At 41.1% G+C, this 27059-nt stretch overlaps 1 protein-coding gene across 1 annotated transcript; it reads left to right on the forward strand.

Annotated features, from left to right (window-relative positions):
• The first annotated feature begins 4518 nt into the window (after positions 1-4518).
• NFE2L3 (nuclear factor, erythroid 2 like 3) lies at positions 4519-25592 on the forward strand. Its single transcript, XM_030963674.1, has 6 exons — positions 4519-4598; positions 6894-7301; positions 15042-15111; positions 19425-19529; positions 20377-20460; positions 22814-25592. Exons 1-6 carry the CDS (start codon positions 4519-4521, stop codon positions 24023-24025), a joined length of 1959 nt encoding a protein of 652 aa, XP_030819534.1. The 3' UTR covers positions 24026-25592.
• The last annotated feature ends 1467 nt before the right edge of the window (positions 25593-27059 follow it).

Consider the following 27059-nt stretch of genomic DNA (forward strand, 5'->3'; position numbering starts at 1 on the left):
TCACCTCTGTTGGCATTTCTAGTAACAGCAACCATATTAAAAAACTTAAAATATAAGCTGCAGGAGCCCAGCAGATAAAAGAGATTTCAGCTTTTCATTTAGGCATGCATAACTGGTGCCTTCCAACATGCTCCTCACCTGGAGAATTGCTGCAAAAGATGTTTTGCAAAAGATTTTCAATCTGACAATAATGAACCATTTTGTGTACCTCATCCCAGCTCTAAATGATGCCATGGGAGAACGCAAGCAGGTGCCTGAAAGAGACCTATACTGATGCTGAAAATGTAATTAAAAAAAAAAAAAAAAAAACAACAAAACCAAACAAAACAACAAAAGAAAAAATACACAGGGTGGAGGAAAAAAAAACCAACAGAGAAAAAAAGAGATGCTACTCAAAAGGTAACCACAATGTTAGCAATGCCTCTGTTTGCAAGCAGCTTCTAAGAGAAAACTGATTATGAGACACATCTAGTTTCAACATGCACTTGGTCTAACCAAGGTGAAGATGCAGCAGCCTTTACAAAGGTAGAAGCTGTTATAGTAACATAAATAATATGACAATTTCTACCTTCTTCATCCTTTCTCTGAAAGCATTTCCAAGCCAAATAAGCTATATACAGTGCATTGCTGACACAAAGCAATCCAATAGGAGAGAATCATAGAATCATACATATTTAAGATATCTAAAAGGAAAAGACAGCAGAAAGAGATTAAGGAATATTTAAATACTTTGAAGATAGAGTTACAAAATATGTAAGCACCAATAGGCACCAAACTGAGTTTCAAAAATTGCTCAGGCAATTATCAGTAGCATAAAGGCAGCTTGATTAAGAAGACTCAGAGCCGAAATATTTTCTCCCTGGCATAACAAAATATTTTCTGACAGGTGTGGATCCTGAAATCTTCCTAAAACCTAAGAATAAATCTTTTGACCTGCTGTAGGCCTCAGCTAAAAAGAAAAGCCCATGTTCCTGTTGAAATGTCCAGTCTAAAAAATTCTTAAAATTTCAAAGTCTTTTAAGACTGAGGTAAACTGCAGAGCTACTTCTCTGAACTCTTTATGTTCCAGCAAATCCTCATGAGTCAAAACGTGTTCGGCATCTAGCCATGAACTCCATTCCTGGCTGGATGCTATCTTTCCAAATGCTGTGGCTGCAAAATGCAATGCAATCTCCCCTTTCACCTTGCACTATCTTTCCTTTCTACCCCAAGTTACCACAGTCTCAGTGACAAATTGTTCCTGGCATACAACTGCATCAATTAGGAAAAAAGAAATCAAATATAAAAACATCTTGAAAGCACCAAGTGCTCTGTCTCTACTGTTTTTCTCTACTTTGGTTGTTAGTGGCCAAAAGTAGAACAGTGCTTCAGGCTCTCAAGAGTTAAGGCATTGACTGCCTCCAAAAATCAGGACCTCTTATCATACCCTATATCCTTGGATTCCACAGATGCCACTACTATGGAAGTGACAGCTTCAGCTGAAAATGAAATGGAAATGTAGTTCTTTCTACTGACAAGTGCTGCCCAAGTTTAGTACATGATGACTTCTGTCCTTTTCCCAAATAAAGCCAACACATTTCTGCCACATACATAAATTTATTTTATTTTCTGTATTTTAGCATATTTTGTTGTGAGATTGTTTAAAGGATTTCCTTCTTGGATTTTTTTTATTCCATCTTCTTTTCCTTAGCTTTCAGCTAGTGTCCCTACTGTTTTTTGTTGTTATCTTTTGGCTTTTGGTGTTTGGTTCTTTTTTTAATATGGATCAATCACTTCTTACTTATCACTTTCTCCAGGAAGAAGCCAAGTGTTCCTCAGGTTACAGCTATTATTTCCACTAGCCTTGTACTCCAAATGTGTTTTTGTACATGAGCGCTGTCTTCTCCTCTGGCACATGCCATTGTGATTGTGTTGGTAGGAGAAATTCCTGCTGAGCTGAGGCCTCAGCTGGTCCCCAACTACTGCCTGAAGAAGGAATAAAGCATTAAGGCGCAGATGCACAAAAAGCCCATCTATACAGGGCTGCCACCAACTCTTAGGGTATTGAGATCAACTGATGTAACAACAAGAGGTCACAGAGGACCAGAGAGTGAATTTCCCAGAGTTAAGGCTACTGGGACAGGACAAATGGGCTCCCTTGTGGAGGACTGAGAGGGAGCTGGATCATACCCAGGCACACCTTAAAAAAGGCAGTGTTGAAGGTTGGATGTCTGCTGTGTTTTGAACTGTATGTCAACGAGGAAAAATGATACCTCCCATGGTTTTGAAAGGAATTGACATTCATTTTATGTTCTCCAGATGGTACAGAGATAAAACACTAAGTAGGTGGATGGTATGGGTCAAAAGAGAAAACCTGGACCCATCCCTTCCTGTGGGAGACTGCTGTGCATAGGCAGAGTGCCAGCATGAAGGGCAGCCTGGGTTAGCATTTGGAGAAGGAGACTTGGCAGCTTGAATCTAGGGGATGGGTTGTGAAAAGAAAGTGATTTTTCAGCTTCATACTTAACTAGCTAAATCTGTGAATGAGTGGCTCAATGTCCAGGGGACAAAGCTTTTTACTTTTTAGTCTTTCGATATCTAGAACTTAAGAGTCTTTCTGCGTTGAGGCATAACTGACATCCCACCCCTGAGGATAGATAGATAGATAGATAGATAGATAGATAGATAGATAGATAGATAGATAGATAGATAGATTAGATAGATAGATTAGATAGATAGATAGATAGATAGATAGATAGATAGATAGATTAGATAGATAGATTAGATAGATAGATTTAGAACTGTATCTGCTTATCCCTTGCAAGGAGGTATAACAGAGACAAGACATGAAAGCATGTGTGCATTGCAGACCAGCTTAGGAGGACTTCATAAGCCACTGTCCCATGATCTGTGTCCAGCTCTATAAACCATGGCCTCAGCAGCACTAATGCAGCTATTTCAGAGCCCTTCCAAAGGATTTGTAGTAAGAGCATAGCAAGATACATGATCCAGCCTGGTATTTATACACTGATTTCACTGGCATTGTATTTGTGCATCTGACATAAAGGAGAGCTGGTTTGAGTATGTGAAAGTGATAAAATGTGATGTGTAGAAAATGGGTTCCAGGTCCATGGTCAGCTTGTGCCTTTTGACTCAGAAAAAGCCAGACCTGGCCACTGAAGATTCATTTACTATTTTTTCTTACTGCCCATACAAACACCTGTAATTAATTATTTTTTTGCAAAGCACAGAGCAAAAATTTGACCAAATTACCAAAGGGATTTTTTTTCTACTTGTTTTATAGCTAACACTGTTAGGTAATAACATAAAACTGATAACTGAAACCACTTATGCATAGATTGTGAGAGAATTGTTAAACCCAGTACCAGTTGTAGAATCTCCTGTGACACAAAAAGAATGAAAGTGAAACTAGAACAGGGGCATCTGTTAGGGAAGTAATAAAGCTGCTGCTGCTACTTGGTCACACTCAGGGTGACAAACAATGTTATGGTAAGAAATTAGTCAGAAAATAAAGTAGGAAAACCATTACAGTCTAAAGCCAGACAACAAATTCTTGACATTTGTATGTTTGTGATTGACAGTACCTACCTGCTCTAGGGGTCCAAACTTAACACTTGCATTAGCTGCCACAAGGATTTCTACTCCATCACTTGCCTTCTGCTGCAAATGCTCTGATGGTGAAGAGCCTGTCTCTCCTTTTCAACACTGGCATGAAGCACAAGGGCACGATGGGGACCAAGGCACCAGTCTAGCACAGCAGAATCAACACCAAGCAGTTGAGCAACATACTTATTAAAGCTGATGTTAATGCTTCCCTGAGAGAAGATTATCTAAATAGATTACCTTGATTAAAAGCATGTTTCACAAGAAGTAGGTTTATAAATTGAAAGAATCCAGAATTATGTATGAAATGTCATATGCAAGCAACTTTGCTGGTGTGTTATTGAATGAAATAAATTGTTATCAGAGTTTAGCAAAAGGAAAGAAAAAACCCAAACAGTTATTTAGATTCACAGAATGTTAGTCTGAGTACTTGAAACTACTGAAAGATTTCTCTGGAATTAATGATTACAGATGGCCTTAGGAGGTTGTAAACAGCTGGGATGTAATCACCTGCAGCTCCATACATGAACATAGATACACTCTTTGTTCTCTAGGAATTCACACCAGGAGTCTTGAAAACCATTGTGGCACTTACCTGTGTGTCCAGCCTTCCTGTATGCAGAGACAAGTGTAGGGGACCACATGCCATAGGGATCAGCTTCCATTTCCATTTGAGTCACTCGTGAGAAACACTGAGAAGTTACTACATTGCAAACTGAGGTAAAGGAGGAGAAGGCAGCTTTCATTTTTATGTACCCAGGAGCCAGGAGGGCCAACCATGTCCTGGCTGGCACACCAAGCACAGCATCACCAGCTGGACAAGGGAGGGGGTTGTCCCACTCTGCTCTGCACTGGGGGCAACCTCACCTTGAGTTCTGGTGTCAGTTTTCAGCACAACAACATAAAAAACCCACTATGCCATCAGAGAGTGGCCAAAGGAGGGCCAGGAGGATGGTGAAGGGTCTGGAGGGGAAGACTTATGAGGAGGTCGCTTGGTTTGATCAGGAAGAAGAGACTGAGGGGAGACCTCACTGTGGTCTTCAACATCCTCACAAGGGGAAGAGAGGAACAGATAGATACTGATCTCTTCACTCTTGTGACCAGTGACAGGACTCAAGGAAATTACACAAAGCTGAGTCAGGGGAGTTTTAGGTTGGATACCAGGTAAAAGCTTTTCACCCAGGGGGGACTGGACACTGGAAGAGGCTCCCCAGTGAAATGGTCACAGCACTGAGCCCGTCTGAGTTCAAGAAGCTTTTGGACAGCACTCTCAGGCACATGGTGTGACTCTTGGGGTGTCCTGTCCAGGGCCAGGGCTGGACTCGATGATCCTGATGCGTCCTTTCCAACTCAGCATTTTCTATGATTCTGTGATTTTTCACAGGCTCAGATCAAGCTTTTAGTCAGACATAGGGAAGCCAGTTGTCTCTTTGCCCTCAGCAAGGAGCTGCCAGAGCAGGCTAAACTGGTGTAAATTGTCACATCTACTGTTGTGCTGAACTTGACTAAGAGGTTTGGGGAAGTGTCTTGTTTAAGGGATTCATTCTAAAAGGAGTGTTCATGCTATCACATTGTAACGGTCTTTGCAATTGATTTCTTAGTAAACATGCACAGAAAGAGTACTGACTTTGCAGATCAGGAGGAAGGGCTGATTGTCTATGTAGATGGGTGTCTGATGTGCAAAAGAGTCACAGCATTTTTTGGGAGAGGGCACACAAGAGCTCTCTGACACCAAGGCCTTCTCTGCAGGACAGTGCTAACTGAGCGCATAACTTGCTCATCACTATTTCAGGACAGGATTTTAAAGTTCTGCATACTGGGAACCAGAGACCTGTACAGAATCACTAAATCTGCCACCATGGAATGTCTTCTGAGTGAAGGTTATCTCCAGTTTAAGGCATCTGGGCCAGCCTCATGTTTCAGTCCCTCTCTAGTGGCCTGTGTGTGTTGCTGAGTGTCATAAGGACCGTGATTTAAAAGTCAGTTGAGATGAAAACCTAGCAGCCAAAAGCAACAGTAACAGTTCAGAGCTGCTATTAAACATTTTGAACACCACTTGTTGAAGAATAAACGATTGAACAAGCCTGTTTCATGGACATCCCTGCAGTGGCCTACAGTGGCCACAAAGAGGCTCTTGCCTCCCTTGGGGAGTGGGATCTGCCAAGTTCCTTCTCTGTCTCTTGCAAGAAACTCTACAGGCAAATTGAAATTCTTCAATTGTCTTACATTTTTTTATCATCAGAAGACTTGATCTACAAACATAAAAATTATGTGCGGAGATTTTGACCATGCTGAAAAAAAACCCCCCAAAATAAAAGGTTTAACACCAATGCATAATGTGGAATATAAAGACTTATGGCGGCTGTCTTGGCTTTTATGCAGTGAATCATGATTGCAAATATATTTACCTTAGCACATATATAATTTATTTTTCCCACAGCAAAATCAACATTACTTCCACTTAAAAGTCAGAGATCTCACTCAGGCATAAAAATCAAACCAAAACAAAGCAAAACAAAGAAAATAAATTTTAAAAATCCAAAAACGAAAACAAAACAAAAAAACCCAAACAAACGAACGAAAAAAAAGCAACACACACAAAAAAAAAAACAAACCACCAACAAAAAACCCAACAGCAAAAAAACCCCTCCAAACACTGGAAATGGAAGACTGTATCCTATTCCAATACATTAAGATTTTTTAAAAGAAAACTGTTACTTCGTTAGAATTCAAGAAACAAATGTTGCAATAAAACGTTAGGGATAGTGCAATACACTCATTGCGTGGTATCACACTGGACCCCACAGAAAAAGGGAAATGTCGTCTGTGATAACAGCGAAATTGAGCAACTGCACCCGTTACACAGAGTTATCACTGGAGAAGTGACACTTTCAGGGTCTGCCCGAACAGCCCAACGCTCTGCTAAAGCCAAAACAAGTCTGAAACACTCAGATAAGTAGAAGTGATGAGAAGCGATAAGATACCTTTTCAGAGGACAGAGAGAACACAACTGGAAAATGTATCTCTAGCATGTGCAAGAGAGTAAGTTCCTGCAGTGCTCAGTAGATATGCCAAGGAAAATGCAGTTCAATAGGTGGGGAAGAAAAGGCACTGAAGAGATGCTTCAGCAGCAGGCTCATTGTAGTTAAAGCCTGTATCTGCATCCTGTAACTTTATTTGGAGATTCTATTGACCGGCCGTTGTGGAGAATCTCTTAGCTTTTCTTTTTAATTTTTTTTTTAATTTCCTTCCGGCTACTGCCCCTTGTAACTGATCTCCTTTATTTCCAGCTCGCTTCAGGAACCGCATGCTGTTCCTGCCCGCGGCACGCAGGAACCCCCAGCACACAGGTGGGATCCCGTGCCCGCGGTGTCCCCGTCCCCATTCCCGTCCCCGTTCCCGTCCCGCCCCGGCGCCGCCTCCCGTCCGCGGCAGGGCCGCTGTGGCGGCGGCGAGGGGAGCGGGGGCCGGGTTTGCGCTGCGGAGCCGCTGAGCCCACACGACCCCCGGGGGCCTGCGCCGAGCAGCCATGGGCCAACCATGGGGCAGCCATGGGCCAAGCATTGGGCGCCGAGCCCCGGAGCCCGCGGGCCCACTGCCGGCCCCGCCCGGGTGGAGCCGGGCCCCGCCCCGCCGCGGGAGCGGGATGAGGCGGCGGCGGCGGCGGCCCCGGCCGAGGCGGCTGCCCCATGGCGGAGGTAAGTGAGGCGCGGGCGGTCCCGCAGCCGCCTCGGCCGAGCGGGCGGTCTGGGGTGTCCGTGCGGGGGAGCGGTGGGGACGCGAAGGAGAACGCTTTTGTGAGCCAGGCACCGTCCCACAAAGAAAAAAAAAAACAACGGGCAGGAGGGATACACACCTCCGGCGGTGTGCGGGGCTGCCCGTGTCCCGGGCGGTGGGAGGCACAGCGCCGAGCGGCGGGGCCGGGCTGCCGCGCAGCCTCTGCTGGCGGAGCCTCCCGGACCGAGCGGGGCCAGCTCCGCAGAGCTGCCCTGGACGGGCACAGCCCGGCCCCAGCGCCGCTGGCACCTGCCGGGCGGGGTTGTAAGGCCAGGACCGACAGTTCTGCTTGGCGTTTCCTCCGGCATCGCCTCTGTTTTCTTCATGTGGGCACACAGGCTTCTCAGGAATATCCCGCAGCTGCAAAAACGCAGCTTCTCCAGAGGGTTTCACATGGTGCGCCCCTCACCTGGGCGCAGGGCACCTGTACATAGTAATGCGGTAGCTACACTTGTCAGGAATGTTTCTCACGTGCAGAGGGTCTCGCTGTGCCAGGGCAAACCTCCGGGCTCCTTTTATCTGCCCTCCGTTATCAGCGCGGCAGTTTCAAACCCGCCGTGAAGCAATAAGCAGCCGGCAGCGCTGACCCGGTTTCCCTGTTTATTCGCGCTTCGTGCAGCCCCTGCCGCGCTTGTGTCGCCTTGTGCCCACTGAGGCCCCGTCCTGCACAGAACTGAAAAGTTGTGCACAGCTGCAGCTCCAAGATTAGCCAAGCCACTCAGCTGCGGGGCTGGCTTTTCCTAGTTGAATCGCTGTTGGGAATAGAGTTTCATTGTTTCCTGCGTAGTTTATGGTCTGGAACTTTGGTGGTGCATTTTGTGGATACAAAAGGTACAGGAATGCCAAGATGGTGGGCTTGTGACTCTGATGTTCAGTACATTTTGAAATACCAAGTTGACTACCAACATTTTTCAAGTTGGTTTTGAACAATTGTGAATAGCTGGTTCTTATTGTGAATTAATGGACCAGCATCAACTGGTAATTGTTTAATTTGTCATACATGATAGATTTTATTTTTCTTTTAAAATTTTCTTTAATTTTTTTTCTTTTTCCCCTATTTCCCCATGTGTTAACTTGGTTATTTTTGTAAAGTAGTTGCAAAACCAGTTTCAACACCCTGACTGTAAGAGATGACTCTTTTTATGTTGAGAGAAGATGATTCATTTCTTTGCTGAGCGTAGCTCTGGGCCTCTCTCTTTACCACAATGCATTTAAGTGAAATAATGATTGGAGTAAGATAAGGCATTGTTCAGTTCTTGAAATAAAATGTAAAGGGACATCTGTCTAGAAACCCCCATGTCACTTCCACTGGACGTCTTTTGAAGCACCCAGCAGGTCCAAAACATGAAACACAGATCAAAAAGTACATCTTTGTTTTTAAGGTGACCTTTGGTAGCTTTGACTGAGTCTACTTGTGTTGTCAAAACGTTATTGTAATAGTGTCATGAATTTCTGAGTGGTTCAGCTGATTTGTAACTTTCAATTTGCCTTTTGTAAACATAGATTTGAGCTATTTTTAGCATGTCTCTTATCCACACTAGATCAGGATGAGAAGTCTATGTAAACAGATGGAAGTATTGGTTTTTTTCTGCTTGGTAGTGTGTGGCGTCATGAAAAGTTTACAGCCATCCCTGGATTGATTTTATTCATTGGACTCCGGTCCCTGGTGGGAACATTTCTGGCAACACAATGCAAGCTATTGGTCCCTGTCTTTTGAGATCTGGTGCTAAAACTACTCTTGAAGACAACTGCAGATTAAAACTACTCTTGAAGACAACTGCAGATGAAAATTAATTCAGTGGCCAAAGCTTGCTGTTGAAGCATTCTAAACTGCAGGGGTTTAAACTGTCCTGTGCTAAGATGAGCTGCAGTGTTAGAACAGCCTGAGCACTTTGGTTTTGACAAGGAGTAAAGTGAGTAGGGGGTTCCTACACTCAGCTTGCTGCCCAGTAGTCTGGGATCAGCCCTAACCTTTATATTCACTGCATTCCCAACACACTATTTCATTCTGTTTGTTTCTGTAATCAAACATAGGCTTGCTGATGAAATGTAAACCCCACAATATTTTATTGCTTTAGTAATAAAAATAGCAAAATATACTTCCTCTGAAATACACCCTTTAATGGACAAAATAATCATACTAAGTCAGTGTCTTGCTACTCATTTTCTTAGATGGATGTGTGTAACAGGATCACGGATAAAAGTGTTTGTACCACTACAGAGACTACATTAAAAAAAGGTTTTTTGTTCCGAGTTCTGCACTGTGCATACTGCCCTGTCCTGCATCCCCTACAGCAGGTCAGAGCAGGGTTGGTAGATGTGCCCATGGCTTAGGGTATTAGTTTAGTGCCTCTGCACTGTTCTGATCTGGGTCAGCTACAGAATCACAGCTTGTCAGTTTTGTTCTCAGGGATGTTTAAGATTGAGACTAAGCTCCCTGAGAACCATGAGTTTAAAGGAAAATAAATAAAAAACCAATAAACATTTGCTTTGGATAACTGGAAAAACATTCATCAGCTTATGCAAGGAAATGGATTCATTTCTGTAGTGATGAAAGGTGGTGATTCTGGCCCTACCTCTTTGCAGAACACCTGAGTCCAAGAGTTTGGGCTCCAGTGGGCATGTTTGCTAAGGAAACAGATAAAAAGCCTAAGAGTGAGTCAGGTCTTTCCTTTGGGGTGATTATTTCTCATGCTACTTTTATTTTCCCAGTTCCAACAGTGTTTGTGCTGCACCTAGTCTTTCTCTTCACAGTTTGCTGGAAAAAGAGATTGCAGTCCTGGTTGGTTTTGCTTGTGCTGTTTTTAAGAAAGAGTTTATAATGGGAGCACCGCTTGCTCCTTAATATGCAGCACATATTTGAATGCTGACATCCCCTATTGAAAACAGGAGGCCTGACTTTTTTTGTTCTACTCAAACCTACTCATACAAGTAAGTCACACTGAATAGGCCACATTGAATTATTCACACAGGTAAAGTTGGGCATATCTGCTTATTTTTCCCCAGCATGTTGTTGGATTGCTCAAGGAAATAGCTTATTTTAAGGACAACTAAAACTGAAATTTAGAGGCACTGTGTGGCTGCGTACATTTTGAAGTTTTAAGCTCAGAAAGAGCCTAAAAAAAGGGGAGCTGGGGGGAAGACATGTAGCTGATACAGAGTATAGGTCTTATATTGGTGGGGAAAACAGAAATCATTCTACAGGCACATAACTTGGGTTACATTCCATGACCCACTCTGCCAACTGCATTTTCCTTAGGCTTCTCAATGTAACACTGCCTCTACAACACTTCTGAAAGCTCTTAACACTAAGCCCTAAGTCCATGTGAAAAATGAATGAGACACATTTTCCACAGCACCTTAAAAACTGTGTGTGGGGAAAGGGGAGGCCTCAGTGCTACAAGGTGTGGCATCAGTCCTAGAGTATGGTAATTGTATTCCTTCCCAAACAGAGAAAGTCTCAAGAAGCTTGTCACACAGCAGTGTCTTAGCTGAAGGTCTTGCAAGGATTCAGAAGTGCTCTACTTGATTCAGAGATTTTCTTTTCCCTCTCTTTTTTGTATATCAGTATTTCTGTGTGTGCAAGGGTGTTTATGTGTGTAGACATTTGAAGAAAGGGAGTTTAAAAACTCAGTGGTTTCTTTATCTTTCACAGAATATACATGAGAGAATATTTAGACTAGCAAGAATGGACTGTGTAGCTCTTCAGCTTTTTCTCTGTGTTAGTCTCACAGTAAAAATGTTCATTCCAAATCACATGAACCCCAGGCAGTGGTGCTGCCCATGCCAGCAGAAGAGGCAGTACCTGAATTGTGCGAGGTCATTGCACTCCATGTGAAACGAGCTCCTGCTCAGGGTGGGACAGAGAAGGAAGGTTTTTGACTTGTGGGAGAGCAGAAGGTTTGTTGTATCTGAATGTATTGTGTTCTTTCACCCAAGAGCTGAATTCCTGCACTCGATTAAACACCTGCTCTAATTAATAATTAACAGCATAACATTGCTGTTGTTTATGAATTACAAAATTTAAGGAAGAAGATGCACAGTGGATAATTTGTATTGTTTGTACTGTTATCTCTATGTTACTTTTTAGAAAGGGCAGTTTGAGTCAAACTGAGTATGAGGTTATGTAAAACCTCATACAAGCACAGTTCTTTGAACACCATCAGAGGCAGAGTTTTATGGTATTAAAGCACTGGAAGGGGGGAATTCATCCCAGACTTTTAACACCATCTGAAGTATTTATATTAAGTGAGAATGATTTGGGTTATGTATTTTTTTTTCTTGGTGAGTGTCAAAGTTTGGTAAAGTGAAAGTTCAGTAGGAACCAGATAGGCTTTTCTCTGAAGGTTTTTCTCGAAAGGCTGTTTCTGTAATCCATTTGAGAGCTGCCCACTGAAGCTGTGTGCTTAACTTACAGAACATATTTCACTTTATTCTTTTCTTTTTTCTTTTTGATTCATTGGGCAGGAGGACATGGCAGTGTTGCTGTGGAGAGACATCTGGAAGTAGATAAATGGGATGGCTCCTTGCTTGTGAATGGCCCTTATCTGTTAGCCGGAGCTCACCTTAAGGAGGTGGGGGAAGGACTTCATGGTGTTTCAGAAAGAGGTGGCAGAAGAGAAGAGCCTCAAACTTAGTCTTGCGAGGGTTTGAAAAAGCCTAGTCAAAGGAGTGTTCAGGGAGGGTGTTGGAGGAAGTTGGAGTTGTGGTGTAGGGCTGACTTACAACAGTATTTTCCTGCTCTCTGGAGAGTGGCCAAGGTATTGCCAGTGCAGGGGGTGGATGAAAAGTGCCTGCAAGAGTAGATGAGGGGAATATCAAGCATAAAGAAGGAAGAATTAAAGTGTGGTGAGTGTGGAAATTAGAAGAGGAATTACAGGTGAGGGTCAGAGGGAAGGTGAAGATACTCAAGTCCTTGAGGAGCTGAGGTGTCAGACTGTGACTTTTAGCAGTGCTCCCTGTTCAGAGCTGTGAATTGGCAGGCATTTGGTGTTATAGAAAGGCTGGTAGCTTGGAAAAGCTGGAAGTTGGATAAGCTGGACACCTGAGAAAATATGTTTGCCTGGGAAGACTCAAAAGGAAGACATCTGGAACTGAATTGCAGACAAAGTTTTATCTGAAAGGGTAATTTTATCTAAAAGGTGTCCCTGGGTAATTTGTTTTTTATTCAATACTGACTACTGCCAATAAGGGTATACAACTACTCTATGGTAAAGGTAGAGCAGGAAGGGAGGAAGGTATCTTACAGAGCCCTGATGTCAGGTATTTCACTGACCACAAAAGAAAACATCTTGGGGCACCAGAGGCATAGAAAGAGATTTTGGGTTTGTTTTTGGGTGGTTTGTTTTGGGTGGTTTGTTTTTCAGGAGGGAGAGGGGGCACATGGTGTTTGGTTTGTCTTTTGTTTTTTTTTACTGTGCTCTGTCTGAAAGAGTGACTGAATAAATTTAATTACCCTCATCACATTTACCCTCAGGGATGTTGCATGCTTTACTGATACTGAAATTGGACAGAAAACAAACTTTCAAACACAATAGGAAGTGTGAAAGCACTTAGAAAGCAGGCATTCTTTATTCTCAGTGTGCTGAACACACCCAGAGAATATCTCCTCTAATCGAATGTATTGTGAAACTTTACCAGAAGATATTTATTCCACCAGGACCATACATATTCACTACAGTGTACTAGCTAATACATAAACATCGTTTTTCTGAGAACTAATTTGCATGCATGTGGCTCTTACTGGAAGCCCTTTTATGGTCCTAGAGGGTTGTCTGGAGGAGTCTCTGGTGGCCATACTCACTGAGTGCCCCTATGTGACAGATGAACTGGCCTTAGGGCATGCGCTGTTGCTTCTTATTACATGGCTTTGCCACAAAAGCCAATATATTCCTCATTATCTCTTTATCCACTGGTTCCAGCTGTATTTAGTATCCTGTGTGTCTACTTTTGCTTCTTTTATCTTTTTGCTAGTTAGTCTTTAAGCTCTATTTAGCAACTTCGAGGGAAACTGAAAGTTTCTATACTTTATGTTGTCTGTCATTGCAATGAAATCGGTTTCTGGTGAAAAACATCTGCACAGGACCAAATGGCTGGAGTGTGCACCTGTTTGGTGTATTTGAAAAGCTCATTTTGAGGAGGTTATTGAGCTACTTTCAGCATGAAAACTGATGTTGGAATTGAAGTCAATGACAACACTATCAGTCTCTGTGTCTTCAACGTGTACCTGTCTCTGCCTCCATCTGGGGAGTAGGTTGGCGTTAATTTTGTGTTGGAACAGAGTGCACACAGAGTGTGTGTTTTGTACCAGCTGACACAGCTGGCCCATGCTATCTAAAGCCCTGAAATGCATGTGGTTGGAGAGGTGCTATCATCTCACTGCAGCGCACAGGAGGGCTCTCACAGGGAGTATTTGGTTGCAGCCCAGATGGCACTATTGGGATTTAGAGTAGATAGGTCATAAATGTTTGACAGGTGCCACATTTGGAGTCACATCTATGAACCGTTTGATTTACTCAATTACATTGCCTACCTAGCATGGTTTATTGTCATTTTTAAGTCTGGCCATATATAACATGGAAGTTACTTTGATATTTGGTGTGTCCATCCACCATTCCACACTCCACACTTCCTAAACCCCAACTGCCTTTCAAAAAATAAAGTACTCTTCTGTTCTGGTGTTTTCAGGATATTTTATGGCTTATGATGAATATAGAGAAACCACAAGAAATATTTTTCTTTCTATTTTTCTTATCTATTAAGTAGATATCAATTTGTAAGATTATTATCACATATTTGAAGTACACAGGCAAAGAGCAAGATCACTGAAATTAGAGCTGAATTATATCAGATACACCTCATTATGTTTAATTATTAATTTTATTTAATCCTCCCAAGTAGTAAAGTGAAACTACTGGTTATGTTACTAGAAACTGTTTTGCTTAACTTCTGCTGGTATTGTGCAAACTTAAAAGGATTGTTGCAACACAAACCATTCTAATGATTCTGTTCTGGAAATGCTACTTAATTATTCAAAACATGGCAACGAGCACCAGGCCTGTGCCACATCTTTTCAGCTAACAATGAGGAGAGGGCTGGTTCCACAGAGAAGTGCAGTTAGTAATGGAGAAGGGACAAAAGTTTGTAGAAAACCATGTTGAAGCTTAATGGCATCAATGGAGCAGTTCAAAACTTAACAACAAAAATAAAGAGAGCATAATGTAGAGTAACTAAGATAGCACATGAACAGGATAATAAGTTAACAGCACCAAAATAAAAATGTTCTTTTGCAAGTAACTGTGGTTGTGTACCTTTGCTCCAGCCCTGGGATATTTGTAGTCATAACTGTGAGTCTGACTGCAGTGAAACAGCTTTGCAGGGGCAGGTACCCCCTGCCTCTCAGCGCTGTCTGTGCACCCAGGCAAGCCACCCTGTCTGCTCTGCTCTCTTCCAGCAAGCCCTTCCTGTTACTCCAGAACTAGTTCAGGTATTTCTGTGCACTTGTAGCCCTGCGTTGTATAGTTCTAGTCCTATGTGCCAGCTGCACACAGATCAATAGCTGAAAACAGATTTATTATGCTTTCTGCTGCTCCTTCAGAGGCATCTTCTTCACCCATACAACATACCACAGTAGACCTTTTTGTATTTTGCTGTCATTACAGGTTCTGCTGCCTGTACATTCTTTTAAGGACAGCAGATATAAGACATGAGTGTGGAAAGCAAGAGGAGGAGGTATGTGGAGGAAAGTTTGATGTACAGTGCACCCAGTTCATGCTGAGATCAATACTGTGATTTACTTAATTGGACTCTGAGGCTCTATTTTTAACATAGAGTAAGAAACTCTGGAAACCTGCCGGAGCAGGCAACATAATTCCAATTAAGTGTAGGCCAGGCCACCCACAAAACCATACTTTCTCTCACTTCCACATTGATTCTTGGCTCTCCTTAAGTAGCAGATTTGACGTAAACTGCTCTTTTTCATATTCCAAAGACTGACAAACTGAAGCCTATAGCTGACCTGTGGTGAGCTGTACCTTAGGGAAAGGGCAGGTGCACGGTTGGAGCTCAGCCCCCCACATACAAGGCTGGTGGATAATTTGGTAAGTCATATTCAGTCTCAGACTGTGTTCTTTAATGAAGCTGAGAACAGTAAGTTGCAGAAGCAAGATGGAAATTTCGGATACTTGGGACTTTATTTTTTTATTATTATTATTTTATGGTGAGAATTTTAGTGTAACTGTCCGGCTTTGTGCTTGCACAGAAGTCCTTCCAAATGCAAATCGAAGGTTGCCCTCAGGTAGGGTTGCAGTTTACCATTTGGAAACAGCCTGCTCTTGGAGGCAGGAACTTTCACACCCTCCAGTGGTAGAAAGGGAAAGGCTCCTGCAGTTGATGAGTTTGGTGGTATTATTGAGTCTTCTACAATCAGCAAAAATTAAGTCTTTTTCTCTGTACAGAGATAACCATGTGCTTTCCCGATTTCCTGGGCTCAGTGGTATTGCTGTAACTCAATTACTGTTTCTTCTTTTACCCTTGTTGCAAAATAAGGATGGGAAGGACAGAAACACTGAATGTGGCAGCACACTGCTGAATAAATAGGATCTATACCTGATCCTTCTTGTCATTAGATTAATATCCTCTGTAATAAAACTTTTGTCAATAGATGTACATCCAGTCTGTAGAATTAAGGTATCTTTAATGAAATGCTGTATTCAAAAACATGGTGTGGCTCTTTCCTGGGGAGAGACCCCTCCTATTCTCCCCATAGCAGTAATCCAGCAGTCAGTCCCAAGTGATACAGCAGGCATGGAAGGAAGCATTCTGTTGTTGAGCTGTGCTGTTCTGTCATTCTTCATTACTCATGAAGACAAACAAGCTGGTGCAAAGTGTAATAAAAAGCAAAAACCAGGGGATACCTAGGTTATGCAAAAACCAGCATAATCCAGGGGATTTTTGTGAAAAACCAAAACAGAGAAACAAAGGCAGAAAGGTTTTGGTTGATTGCTGTATAGAGGGTTTTGCTGAAATTATCTCCTAGATGAAAATTTGTGATGTGAAATACCTTATGTATGCTGTATCTATGCCATCACTCTTGTGAAAAGCTGGCTGCAGGGCCAGGATCCTTCAGCAAGTACTCTGGTAGTGCTGAAAACAGGTTTTTTCAAAGGATGGAAAACTTATTGAAGTAACAATCACTGTGAACAGCCATGATATCTATTTTACTATCATCTGCTGGAGGAAGAAATGGTGTTAGTAAGACTGATCTTCAGAGCCGCACAGTGCAGCATTGTGAAGCTCACTCAGAAGAAATGACACATTGCCTTTAGCAAGCTACAGAGAATGGGCATGACTGCAAGTGTGGGACCCTGCTTCCTTCCCTTCCCCACTGGCACCTCTGCTCCATTCATGTCAGCAGGAGCTCTGTGCAAAGATCACAAGGAGATTCTGACCTCCATTCTGTGTTTAAGGCCAAGAGTCCTTTAGGCAAAATGGTTTGTGATCCTGTAGTGCAGTTGGTGGCTCTCAGCCTGGAGAGCCTATGGGTACCATGACACCATCTGTGGCTGAGTAGAGAAAATAAATGTATATTTTTCCCTAAAAGATACATAAAAATTAATGTAGACTCCAGACAAATTCCATAATTTGTAGTTGGAAATATTCTCCATTTCCTTAGCAGCCAGGAGTTTTATATACTGATAAGAAAAGACCTGAAGATTCAGTTATCTTTGACATCTTGGGGAAATTAGTACAAGACAGTTTTCACAAATTTCTGTGAGCTTCAGGAGCATTTAGTTTCCCTTCAGAAAGGAGATGTCCCATCAGGTACATCAGAAATTTAATTGTCCTCACAGTGGTTTGGGGAAGGACCATCTCCATTGTAGACTTCAGCAGACCAACATCATCTGCAGTCAGATTTCCATCATAAGAAAGTTGAACTGTGAGGATTTTGAATGATCTGTAGGACACACCATGAGCTCTTCCCAAAGCTACCCCAACTTTTTCTTTTCCCTGGCAGAGAAATAGGTTTATACCCCTGGAAATTTTAAGAGGAGTGACAAATTTTAAAAGTTTGTGACTCATATACCTTCTGTATACAAACCTCTAGTGCTTGCAGTTTGTCTTTAGAGATATCACATTATAGATACCACGTTTCTAACTATTTCCTGTATTTGCCTCTTCTGTAGCTAGTGGAGTAATGAATTTGCTGTGTTATCCAGGAGCTGAATGCTCTGCCACAGCAGCAGCTTTCCAGGCCACTTGGCTCCAGAGGAGCTGCTTAATGTCTTTAATGGCAGTTGTCCTTGACTTCTTACTCACTTTTGATGATCCTGAATTTATTAATTAGAATATTAACAGGTCACGTGAATTTGACAAGTATTAGGTTGGTTCTCTGTAAAATTAAAGCCTGGCCCTGATCTTGCAAGCACATAAGTATGGGACTAACTTCATGCCTGTGATCTGCTCCACTGGACTCATTTAAGTGTTTGCAAGTATCTACTTGCCATGTTCTCAGTGTCTTGTGTAGTAAAGCCCCTCTCCTGTTTAACTACATAGAGAAAACTGTTGGTTAGAAAGTTTGTTTTGTTGTTATTGTTGTTTTGTATGTGTGTATGTCTGGTTTTAGGCAAGCAAATTTGTTTTCTCATATTTGGCAATAAAAAAATCATCTGGTTGTTTCCAGATGCAGCTGACAAAGAAGACATAATGTATTGGAATATAATTTCTAATGAGTAGAAACTGTGTTAGGCATCACTGAAGGAAACTCTTCATTCCTACATCAGAATGACAGACGAGTGCCCTGTAGATCTATTTGTTTTTACAAATGGCTGTTTATAAAGCCAAAGTTCTCTTCCAGTCTTGAAAAGAAAACACAGAAAATTTGAAAGCCAATGAAAAAAATTAGTTTAAAATGAAATTAGTTTTCATATTTTTAAATATTTAAATAGAATGTTCAAAACTGAAAATAATGTTAATTTGTTGTAAAGTTATATTTAATTTTTCTCCAGAGTCCTGTTTTTGAACTTTTTATATTTACTTTTTTAATGTGTTTTGTATGAAGGAACAATTTAAAAACTTTTATATGTTTTGATGACTAGTACAACTGCAGGTTTTATGTAGTTTATGCTTTCATAACAAACCTGTAAAGTAAATTGTTTGCTGAGATTCTTAGAACTGAACACTATCTCATTATCTTTGCTGCTGTTGAAAACTTATCTTTTCTGCTCCTGCCACAGCATTTTTCTGGGAATACCTGGAACTAATGCAGTGTGGCCACTTGGTTTCCTGGCTGCCACTCCTCTCAGTTTCACATTTTAATAATACAGACTTGCCCTGCAAAAGCTGAAATATGAAAATATTTAAAAATATAAATACACACTTTTAAAAAATAGGAATTAGCACTGATTCCTTCTTTCTGTAGCAATACTCCAGCCCTATATAATAAACAATGAAGAAGTCTGATGATATGAATGTAAATAAAATAAAACTTGAAAATTGCTTCTGAGGCCTCTAAATTTGAACAATCTCATCACTGGAGATTAAAAAACTCCCATCTATTGGATAAATGAAAATGGGTAATGTCTACATGGAAGTGATGGGAAACAGAGTTGCTGTTACAATACAGGTAAGCAAGGGATTTTGCTAACTGGTTATGTATAATTGCTGCTTTATGATTCCATCATTGAGTATCTGTCTGGCTTGGATATGTTGTTGTGAAATGACCTCCAAAAGACACTGATAATCAGTCCAAACTTTTCATGAAATTACATCGTGGTTCTTTGTCTGGTTTAGAGGAATTTGTTTCCAGTGTCCATTTCTACTGCAGATGGGTTCAGTGCCTGGGCTTCAGACCAAGAGGTGGTGGCTGTCCCCCTGAACTGACATTGGTCTTATTCTGCCCCCAAAGTCTACACACTCAGTTCATCCACATGACCTGTTCAGTGCATATTTTATTTGGAATGCTATCACTGGGGGAAAAAAGTGCCTTGTAAAGATGAATTTTGAGAGCATGCTGTGTAATAGAACTGTTTTATTTGTGTCTTCAGGATGTTGACCTGAAAGCATGTCAGGGAGCTTTGGATGACTGCTGTCCACCTCCAGGAGAGGATCAGCTGGAACTGCAAGAACAAGAGGAGAAAGACAAAAATCAAGTAAGTGATAAAAAAAGGGAAGAAGGGAAAACTGAAGAGGAAGGGAGGGAGGATACAGAACTCATCACTAAGATAAATAGTAGTGAAAAGTTTTGAAAGGAATAATTTATTTCCTCTTTTTAAGTGTTCCTTGCCAGGGCAGGAAAGAAATGCTCACTTCAGACAGTGCTTTGTGAATGATGCCCTTCTACACCTTTTTGAAAATTGTCTCCTTCCCTCAATCCCCCACTATTTTTGAGTAGTTGAAATATTCAGAGGTTTACAGAAAACACTTGCAACTAATTATTTTTTAATTTGGGTTTATTTTCTCCATTATGAAGGTGTTGTGCTTGTGGGCAAGGATGTTTTTGCCTACAAATACTAGAGACATGGATGCTAAATTATACTGCTCTCACAATTGATATAAAGCTTGATGCTCAGATGTAGAATTACATTTGGGGTACTGAACTCTTCAGTTCTGTTCTAAGAGCTGCAATGAAAAGAGCACTCAATTTTCTGGAGACCTTGTGAGAGCTGAGAACGTCTGATCCAGGTGTCTTGCCAGCCTCTCTGTTTGCCACTCCCCTGAGAGCTTGGCTTTGAAAAAATACCTGATTTTTCCACACTGGTGGGGAGGTACAGCTTCAGAGGACAGCCCAGTTCTGCTGTTGTGGGCAGAGTAGGGATGCTCAGGCCATGGAGCTGATCTGCTCGTTCTAGCAACATCTCATCTCCCATCAGGATGAAGGCTTGATGGTCGGGTCAGCAGCAGTGTTGCACTGTGCTCTGTTTCCTCTCAGACTTTGATTTTTATCTCCTTTTAGGTGAAATAACTGTGCCTTACACCATGTTTCTCTTTTTGTCACAGAGCAACAGCAACTATGTAGATTCCATTCTCTCCTTAGAGGGCTATTTACAGCTTCTGTCATCGCAGGTGGAAAACATGCTAGAGGTAAATGAGAAAATACAGGTATTGCCAATAGATGAATACAGTCAGCAATTACTCTGTTTTATCAAATAAAACCACCACAGCCAACCCTACCCACTCTGGGAATTTATTGGCAAATTAATGTAGTAAAACTTACCTGAAACTGCTAAAGATGCTACTATCCACCTTTTACGACAGTTCTCGTTGGCTTTACTTGAAAAATTTTCCCCAGCAACTTGTCTGGTGTAAGAGCTGTGTCTTTACTGTGATCTGGTGTTCAGAGTTGGATGCAGCCACTGGACAACTCAATTAGTTCAACTAATAGTTGCCTTTCTAAAGCCTAATACCAGTTGGTATTTATGCAGCAGCTCTTGCTGTGTTTCTTTAGAGCAACACTGATTTATTACATTTATTACACATTTATTTATTGTATTTGTGGTGAAAGATTACATTTGTCATAAATACTGGGTCAAGTGCTTACAAGGTTGCTACTCTCAAGAACAACAGATCATCTTCACTGCAAATCAGGTCTGTCAGCATTAGCAGTAAACCCATTTAGTGTTTTGGGGTTTTTTGTATTTTTAAATCTTGTGGCCCTCTGATACTATATTTTACTTTCTGTGTGCCCATCTTCACAAAACCAGTTGTTATCTCAACTGAAGTCTCCCCCTCCTCCCACAGCTCTTAGCTGCAACTATTGACCATAAAGCTACTCCCTACATTCCTCTTTTGCAATACTTCAAGGGCATCTTATATACACTTCCCATCATAGGATCCTCTTCCGGGGTCATTAGTGTTTTCCATATAACTCCATGCTTAGCTGGTTTTGGGAATCTCTAGCTTGGATAGTACCTTCTAGCCCATAAATCAGCCTCCTCTTCTGTTCAGCTCTGGAAATGGGTTGCACACTAACGAGATGTAGAAGTTCATCAGTTTAGTTTTCTCTGTTCTCAGAATTTGAAAGGAATTTGGTTATAGCCTTTATACAGCTATTACAATACACAGTAACTCATTGCAGATTTTATTTAGCATCATTAATGCACTGCCATCTTGTGACAATCTATCTGTTGAATTTGGATTGATTGTTTCTGCTAAGTATCAAGTCTTTACAGTGAGTGGAATTTTTTGATAGCTGACTTACTAAGAATCATTCTTTTCAAATGATTAGTTGAAAATAGCATCTCTATCCCACAGACTGCAGGTGGTCTGGTACAAGGTAACTCCCTAGGAGAAATAAGGCAAGACCACCTTCTTGTTGCCTGAGCTCCCAGTAAGCATAATAGGGAACTTAAGGTGTCCAGGTCCTTATGGTACATCATTCCTTCCCTGTGGAAAGTGCTTTTTACATGTTCACTGAATGGCAATCAGAAAGTTCTTTCCTCAAACACAGTAAGGACACTCAACTATGGAGGAATCCTATACACTTCCTACTTGATGTATTTACATTCTCAAGTACCTTGTCTCGATCTAGCTCATGACTCCCCTGCCTTTGTGCTTCTAAGACCCAGCAACTCCAACTCAGGTCCTCAAAATGTGGGCCTTAGTGCTACTACAGCATTACCAGTCCAGTTTATTGTTTGAACATCAGGACTGAGGCATCATATATCAGCTTTGGTTTTGTAAAAAAACCCTGAGTAGTAATTCAAAGTAAAGACATCCACAAAAGGTGTGACTTGGTGGGAGGGATGTTACCTCTAAACTGATCAGTAAAACAGTTCAGCTGAATTTTGGATGCAATAGACTTCAGTTAAATGGAACTAAACCAAATGTGGCACCTCACAGCCTGAAAGCTTCATAAACTGTGAAATAAGTAGTGAGACTGCAATAGCACAGTCTTAATTTTCCTGTCTTTCACTTTTTTCTCCACCACTGTCCTTACTGGTTAACTTCTGCAGATGAGCTATTTATCTTCTTTAAAAAGTTTGGTTTTTAACAGTGTAGCACCTTGAACCAGCTCACCCTTGAATCATCAATACCACTGCCAGAGAAGGGTCATGATCACTCCTCCCAGCAGGACGTTTTTCTTAGATCAGATCAGACAGAACACATAGGCCACAGTTTGTACACTTGACAATAGTCCCATTTTCCCCTCTCAACCCTTATCAGTCCCTCACTGTCCTTTGCAAGTCCTTCTCCCATTCCTTCAGTCACTTCTGCACTCTTCCTTCTTCCTTTTGCCATATGCCAATACAGATTATGCTGTATACAGATGGGAAAGAGCATTCCAAATAGCTAGAAGAAGAGTTTAACATATAAAAATTTGGCTTTAATACAATAAAGTAGTGGAATGTTAAAAAATGTTCATGACTGCGTAGGCGAGGGATGTAGAAGCATTCATTGTATGAAAGATCTCATTTTTCCCCCCTTCATCTTTTAGGTGAATTTACTGGAAGATACACAAGTTGCTACTTCTAGTAGAGGCCAAGACCCATCATCCTCACACCACAATATAAACTTGACCCAGACACTTCAGAACAGTTTCAGTCCTCCTGATGCCATACTACTAAGAACAGACTACCCCACTCCATTAAATTCAAAACCAAGACACTTACAAAGGCAAGAGTTTTTCCCTCAATCAAGCTCTGATACCACAAATCCAGAAGCACAATTTCATGGGTCAAATTTGACAGGGCTGTTTTCGGCTGCTGATCTTAGAAATCTAACAGCCCATGATGATAATTTTGATGAAGTTAAGCTCATGTCTTTGGCTTTGGAGGAAGGCTTTAGTCCTATAGAAGTTTCTCAGATTTTTGAAGAGCCTGGCTCAGATTCAGGACTACCTTTGAATTCAAATCACAGCACCACCTCTTATTCGGTCTGCTGTGAAGGTTCTGTTGGGTACAACAGCGGTGTTAAATCTGCTCCTTCACATGGCTTAGGAGCTGCTGGTGGCCACTGCCAAGAAAACATTAAGCACAGCCATGTGGAATATCCAGGTGTTGCAGAGTGTTCTACAGAAGCCATGCTTCAGCAGTTTCTTCATAATCACACTTACAATCAGCTACCAAGTCAAGCAGCATCCACTCCAGAGCATTATCAACAGATGTGGATGAAGAAATCAAATGAAGTGACGGAGAGGTGCCATAATTCTGCTGCTACAAACCGGAGCAGAGATGAGTGGCGTGCAAAAGCTCTGAGAATACCATTTTCAGTGGAGGAAATTGTGAGCATGTCCGTTGACTCTTTCAACACCATGCTAGCAAAGAACCAGCTGACAGAAACTCAGGTATCACTTCTACGTGACATCAGACGAAGAGGAAAAAACAAAGTAGCTGCCCAAAAATGTCGTAAACGCAAGCTGAATGCAATTCTTAACTTGGAAGAAGATGTGTGTAATCTCCAAACACAAAAGGAAAGCCTTAAAAAGGAGCACTCCCAGTGTAGCAAATTAATCAACCAGATAAAGCAAAAATTAAACAACTTGTACCATGACATTTTCAGTAGACTGAGGGATGACCAGGGTAGACCTGTTAACCCACGCCAGTATGTCATTCACTGCAGTAGCAATGGTAGTGTTTTCATAATACCCAAGCACTTGGCCAAATCTGAACAGAAACAAGATAACAGAAAAGAGCAAAAGCAAAAGTAAGATGACTGGAGATCACCGAAATCACCTTTATTTTGCCTGAAAGGATGATAAGAGTACTTGTGTGACAACTAAAGGTCAGTGGTTACAGCAGTTCAAACAGAAACTACACTTGAGGAGAAACACTCTATGTTGAAGAGTCTGGAAAACCCAACCAGCTGTGATCTGTTAGAAGGTCCATGAGCTGAGGCTTCTGGATGAGGAAATCTTTTTAGTTAGAATTAAAGGAGCTAGACCATCAGTGTAGTGTAGCTTTATAGACCTATGTTCAAACTAGGAATTTAGTTACTGGTAATGGGGGACAGAGGGGAGAACATCAGTGAGGGATAAAAGTCAACTTTGGATCAATGTTACACATGCAAGAAAATGTTTTAGTCTTGAATACTTGACTCTTTATACAGAAAATAACCTTATTTTACTCTCTGGCACTGAAAGAAAAATTATAGTTTTAGTGCATTTTCAACTTAAACTCACTGTGGATTTACATAGGCTCAAGAGATAACTGCATGCTTTGCATTTATTCAGAACAGTTCTGCTTTTCCTGGTTTTCCTTTGAGGAGAGCAGCCCAGGAGGCTACTGCATTTTTCCTCATTACTTTCAGCATCATAACTCCAAGCAAAGATAACCTGCTACTTAATTTTACAACTCGTACACTCAACCTGCAAAAGTGCTGAAAAAGTGTCTGATTCAGTATTTTCTTACCTTCATCCTCTGCAACTAAATCATTCTCAACTTTCTTCCACAAAAATGACCAATAGTGAAGGAGTTTCTGTTCTGTTTCCTAGTGACTGTGATATTTATTTGTGTACCTTCTCTTTTCCTCCCATTTTGACACCTTCCTCAAGAAGTACTTGAGTTTTTCTCTGTGGCTTTTTAAACTGGTATTTTAAAGTGTTTTTAATGTTACAGATTTAATTTTTTAAAATATACATTTTACTTAGTCTTTAAATTAAGTTGAACCAAATTACTGTTTATCTATACTTGTAATTTTGAGGTTACACTCTGATAGTGCTCTAAATGAAGTTTTTTGGTTTGACATCTATTTGTGCTATTAGAAAGGAGAAGTTTTATTCACTTACATACTTACAACATCCTATCCTTTACTGTTTTACAGCCTGAAAAAGGTCTGCAAGAGAGATGGCCTAAAAGGCCTGTAATGAATGACAAGGAAAGAGTGTTGAGCTTTATTATTATGAAAGTAACTACTAATATTGATTTCTAAATAACAACAAATACTTCTTGTTAATTTTATAACTAAAACACATAAAACTGGTATTTTAAAAGTTCTCATTGGTCATGGCATGATGACAATGGAGCAAACTTACATTCAGGTGCAATTTAAAAAATCACTTTTACCAGTCATGTAAGAACTCCAAACACAAGCTTAAATGCCAAATTATACCTGCTGAAGAAACAAACTGCCACTAGCATGGAGGTCACATTGGCTGCTTGCACTTACCTGTAAGAAAACTGAGGACTATCAAGTGACATTTTCTAAAAAGGGAGCCCTAAGATAGTGCCAAGTGCACCGAATTATCAATAATGAAATCAGACTGTTTGAACAATTTTCTCAGCATTTTCTATTAAAAATTTCTTTAAATAAATGTGTGCACATGTTCGTTATTGGTTTCACCACAGTCTCAAATTGGCTAAGTGTAAATTCATAGCAGAAAGTCTCATTACTGAGGGTATTTTTCCTATTGGTTAAGCATCAGTGTGAGACATACCTATCCTAACCAGTATTCACATGGGATTTGTCTACTGGCTAGCCAAAACATGCAGTAGGTATCAGATACATATGATGAATTGTGAACTTTATTTCCAGTTGTAGGGGGAAAAAAGAAGTGCATATTCAAGTCAGCATGATCATAATCAATTAAATGACATAAACATTTTAAATCCACTCACTTCCTCTTTGCAGGACAAGGTCTTTAAACCTACTTCACTGCCCATGTGCATAAATTCTCATAGATATTACATTAGGCTCACAACTGAGAAATCCAGAAAGCCAAGTATTTCTGGTTTAGGGCCTCACACAGGGAAGAAAAAAAAAGCCTAAACTTTTTGGTGCCCACTCCTTCAGTAGCAGTGGCAGGTGAGCTCTGTGGATTTTTGTAAGGCCATCTGCTAATGGAGTATTGCATATACCCAACTGGGAAACAGCTGCACAGTTACATTTTGGTACATGGCAAAAATAAAGCATGCTGTAACCCTTTCAGAACACAATACTAATGGAAAGCAACTTACTCCCAAGTGATCCATTTAAGACATCAACCCCAATACCATTCCATTCCTTGTAAATTTGCAGATTGTAAAGGATTATGAACTGCCCCCAGCTAATTCAACTGTCATTATTGCTCAGTAACTCTTATTTCTTTAATGTTGATATAAGACCCTCAGTTCCTCAGAAGCCAACAAGCAACTCTACTACAAAAAAACAGGTAAAATACTGAGTTTGGGCGGACTGCAACAGCACTGATAATACAATGAACTTTATGTCTGGATGTGTATTGTTTTTAACCATCAGCTACCTGCCCACAGGACAAAACAATAGGTGGAATTCAGACTGATGTCCTGTTTTTAATTGGAGTAGACACTCATTTGAAGTGTCTTCCCTTTCTGAAACTAGCCTGTGTTTAAAGAAAAATTCCAGACAGACAGACACACACACAAAATCCACACCAAATAATTCCCTAACATGGCCTGGTCTTGGCTATGCTTTGTAGTTCCATGTCCTTAAACAATGTGTGGTTAGGCTAGACAGCTGAAGCTTTTAATGCACTTTATGTACTTTATGTACTTAGACCGTATTTGCCAGCTCTATACAAAAATAGACACTACAGAATTGAACTTTTCAGGTAAACAGGACAAGTTGTTACTGAAAAGGTTGTAAAATGTGGGTAACACCTGACTGAAGTCTGTCTTGTCTTTATTATTGACCGATCAAGATTTTCACAAAATCAAGATCCCAAGTGTACAAACCAGAAGCTTTATTGCAAGGAAAGACACAATATGGTATCAAACCTACTCTGGAGC

This window comes from Camarhynchus parvulus, chromosome 2 (assembly GCF_901933205.1).
Source record: "Camarhynchus parvulus chromosome 2, STF_HiC, whole genome shotgun sequence".
Lineage (NCBI taxonomy): Eukaryota > Metazoa > Chordata > Aves > Passeriformes > Thraupidae > Camarhynchus > Camarhynchus parvulus.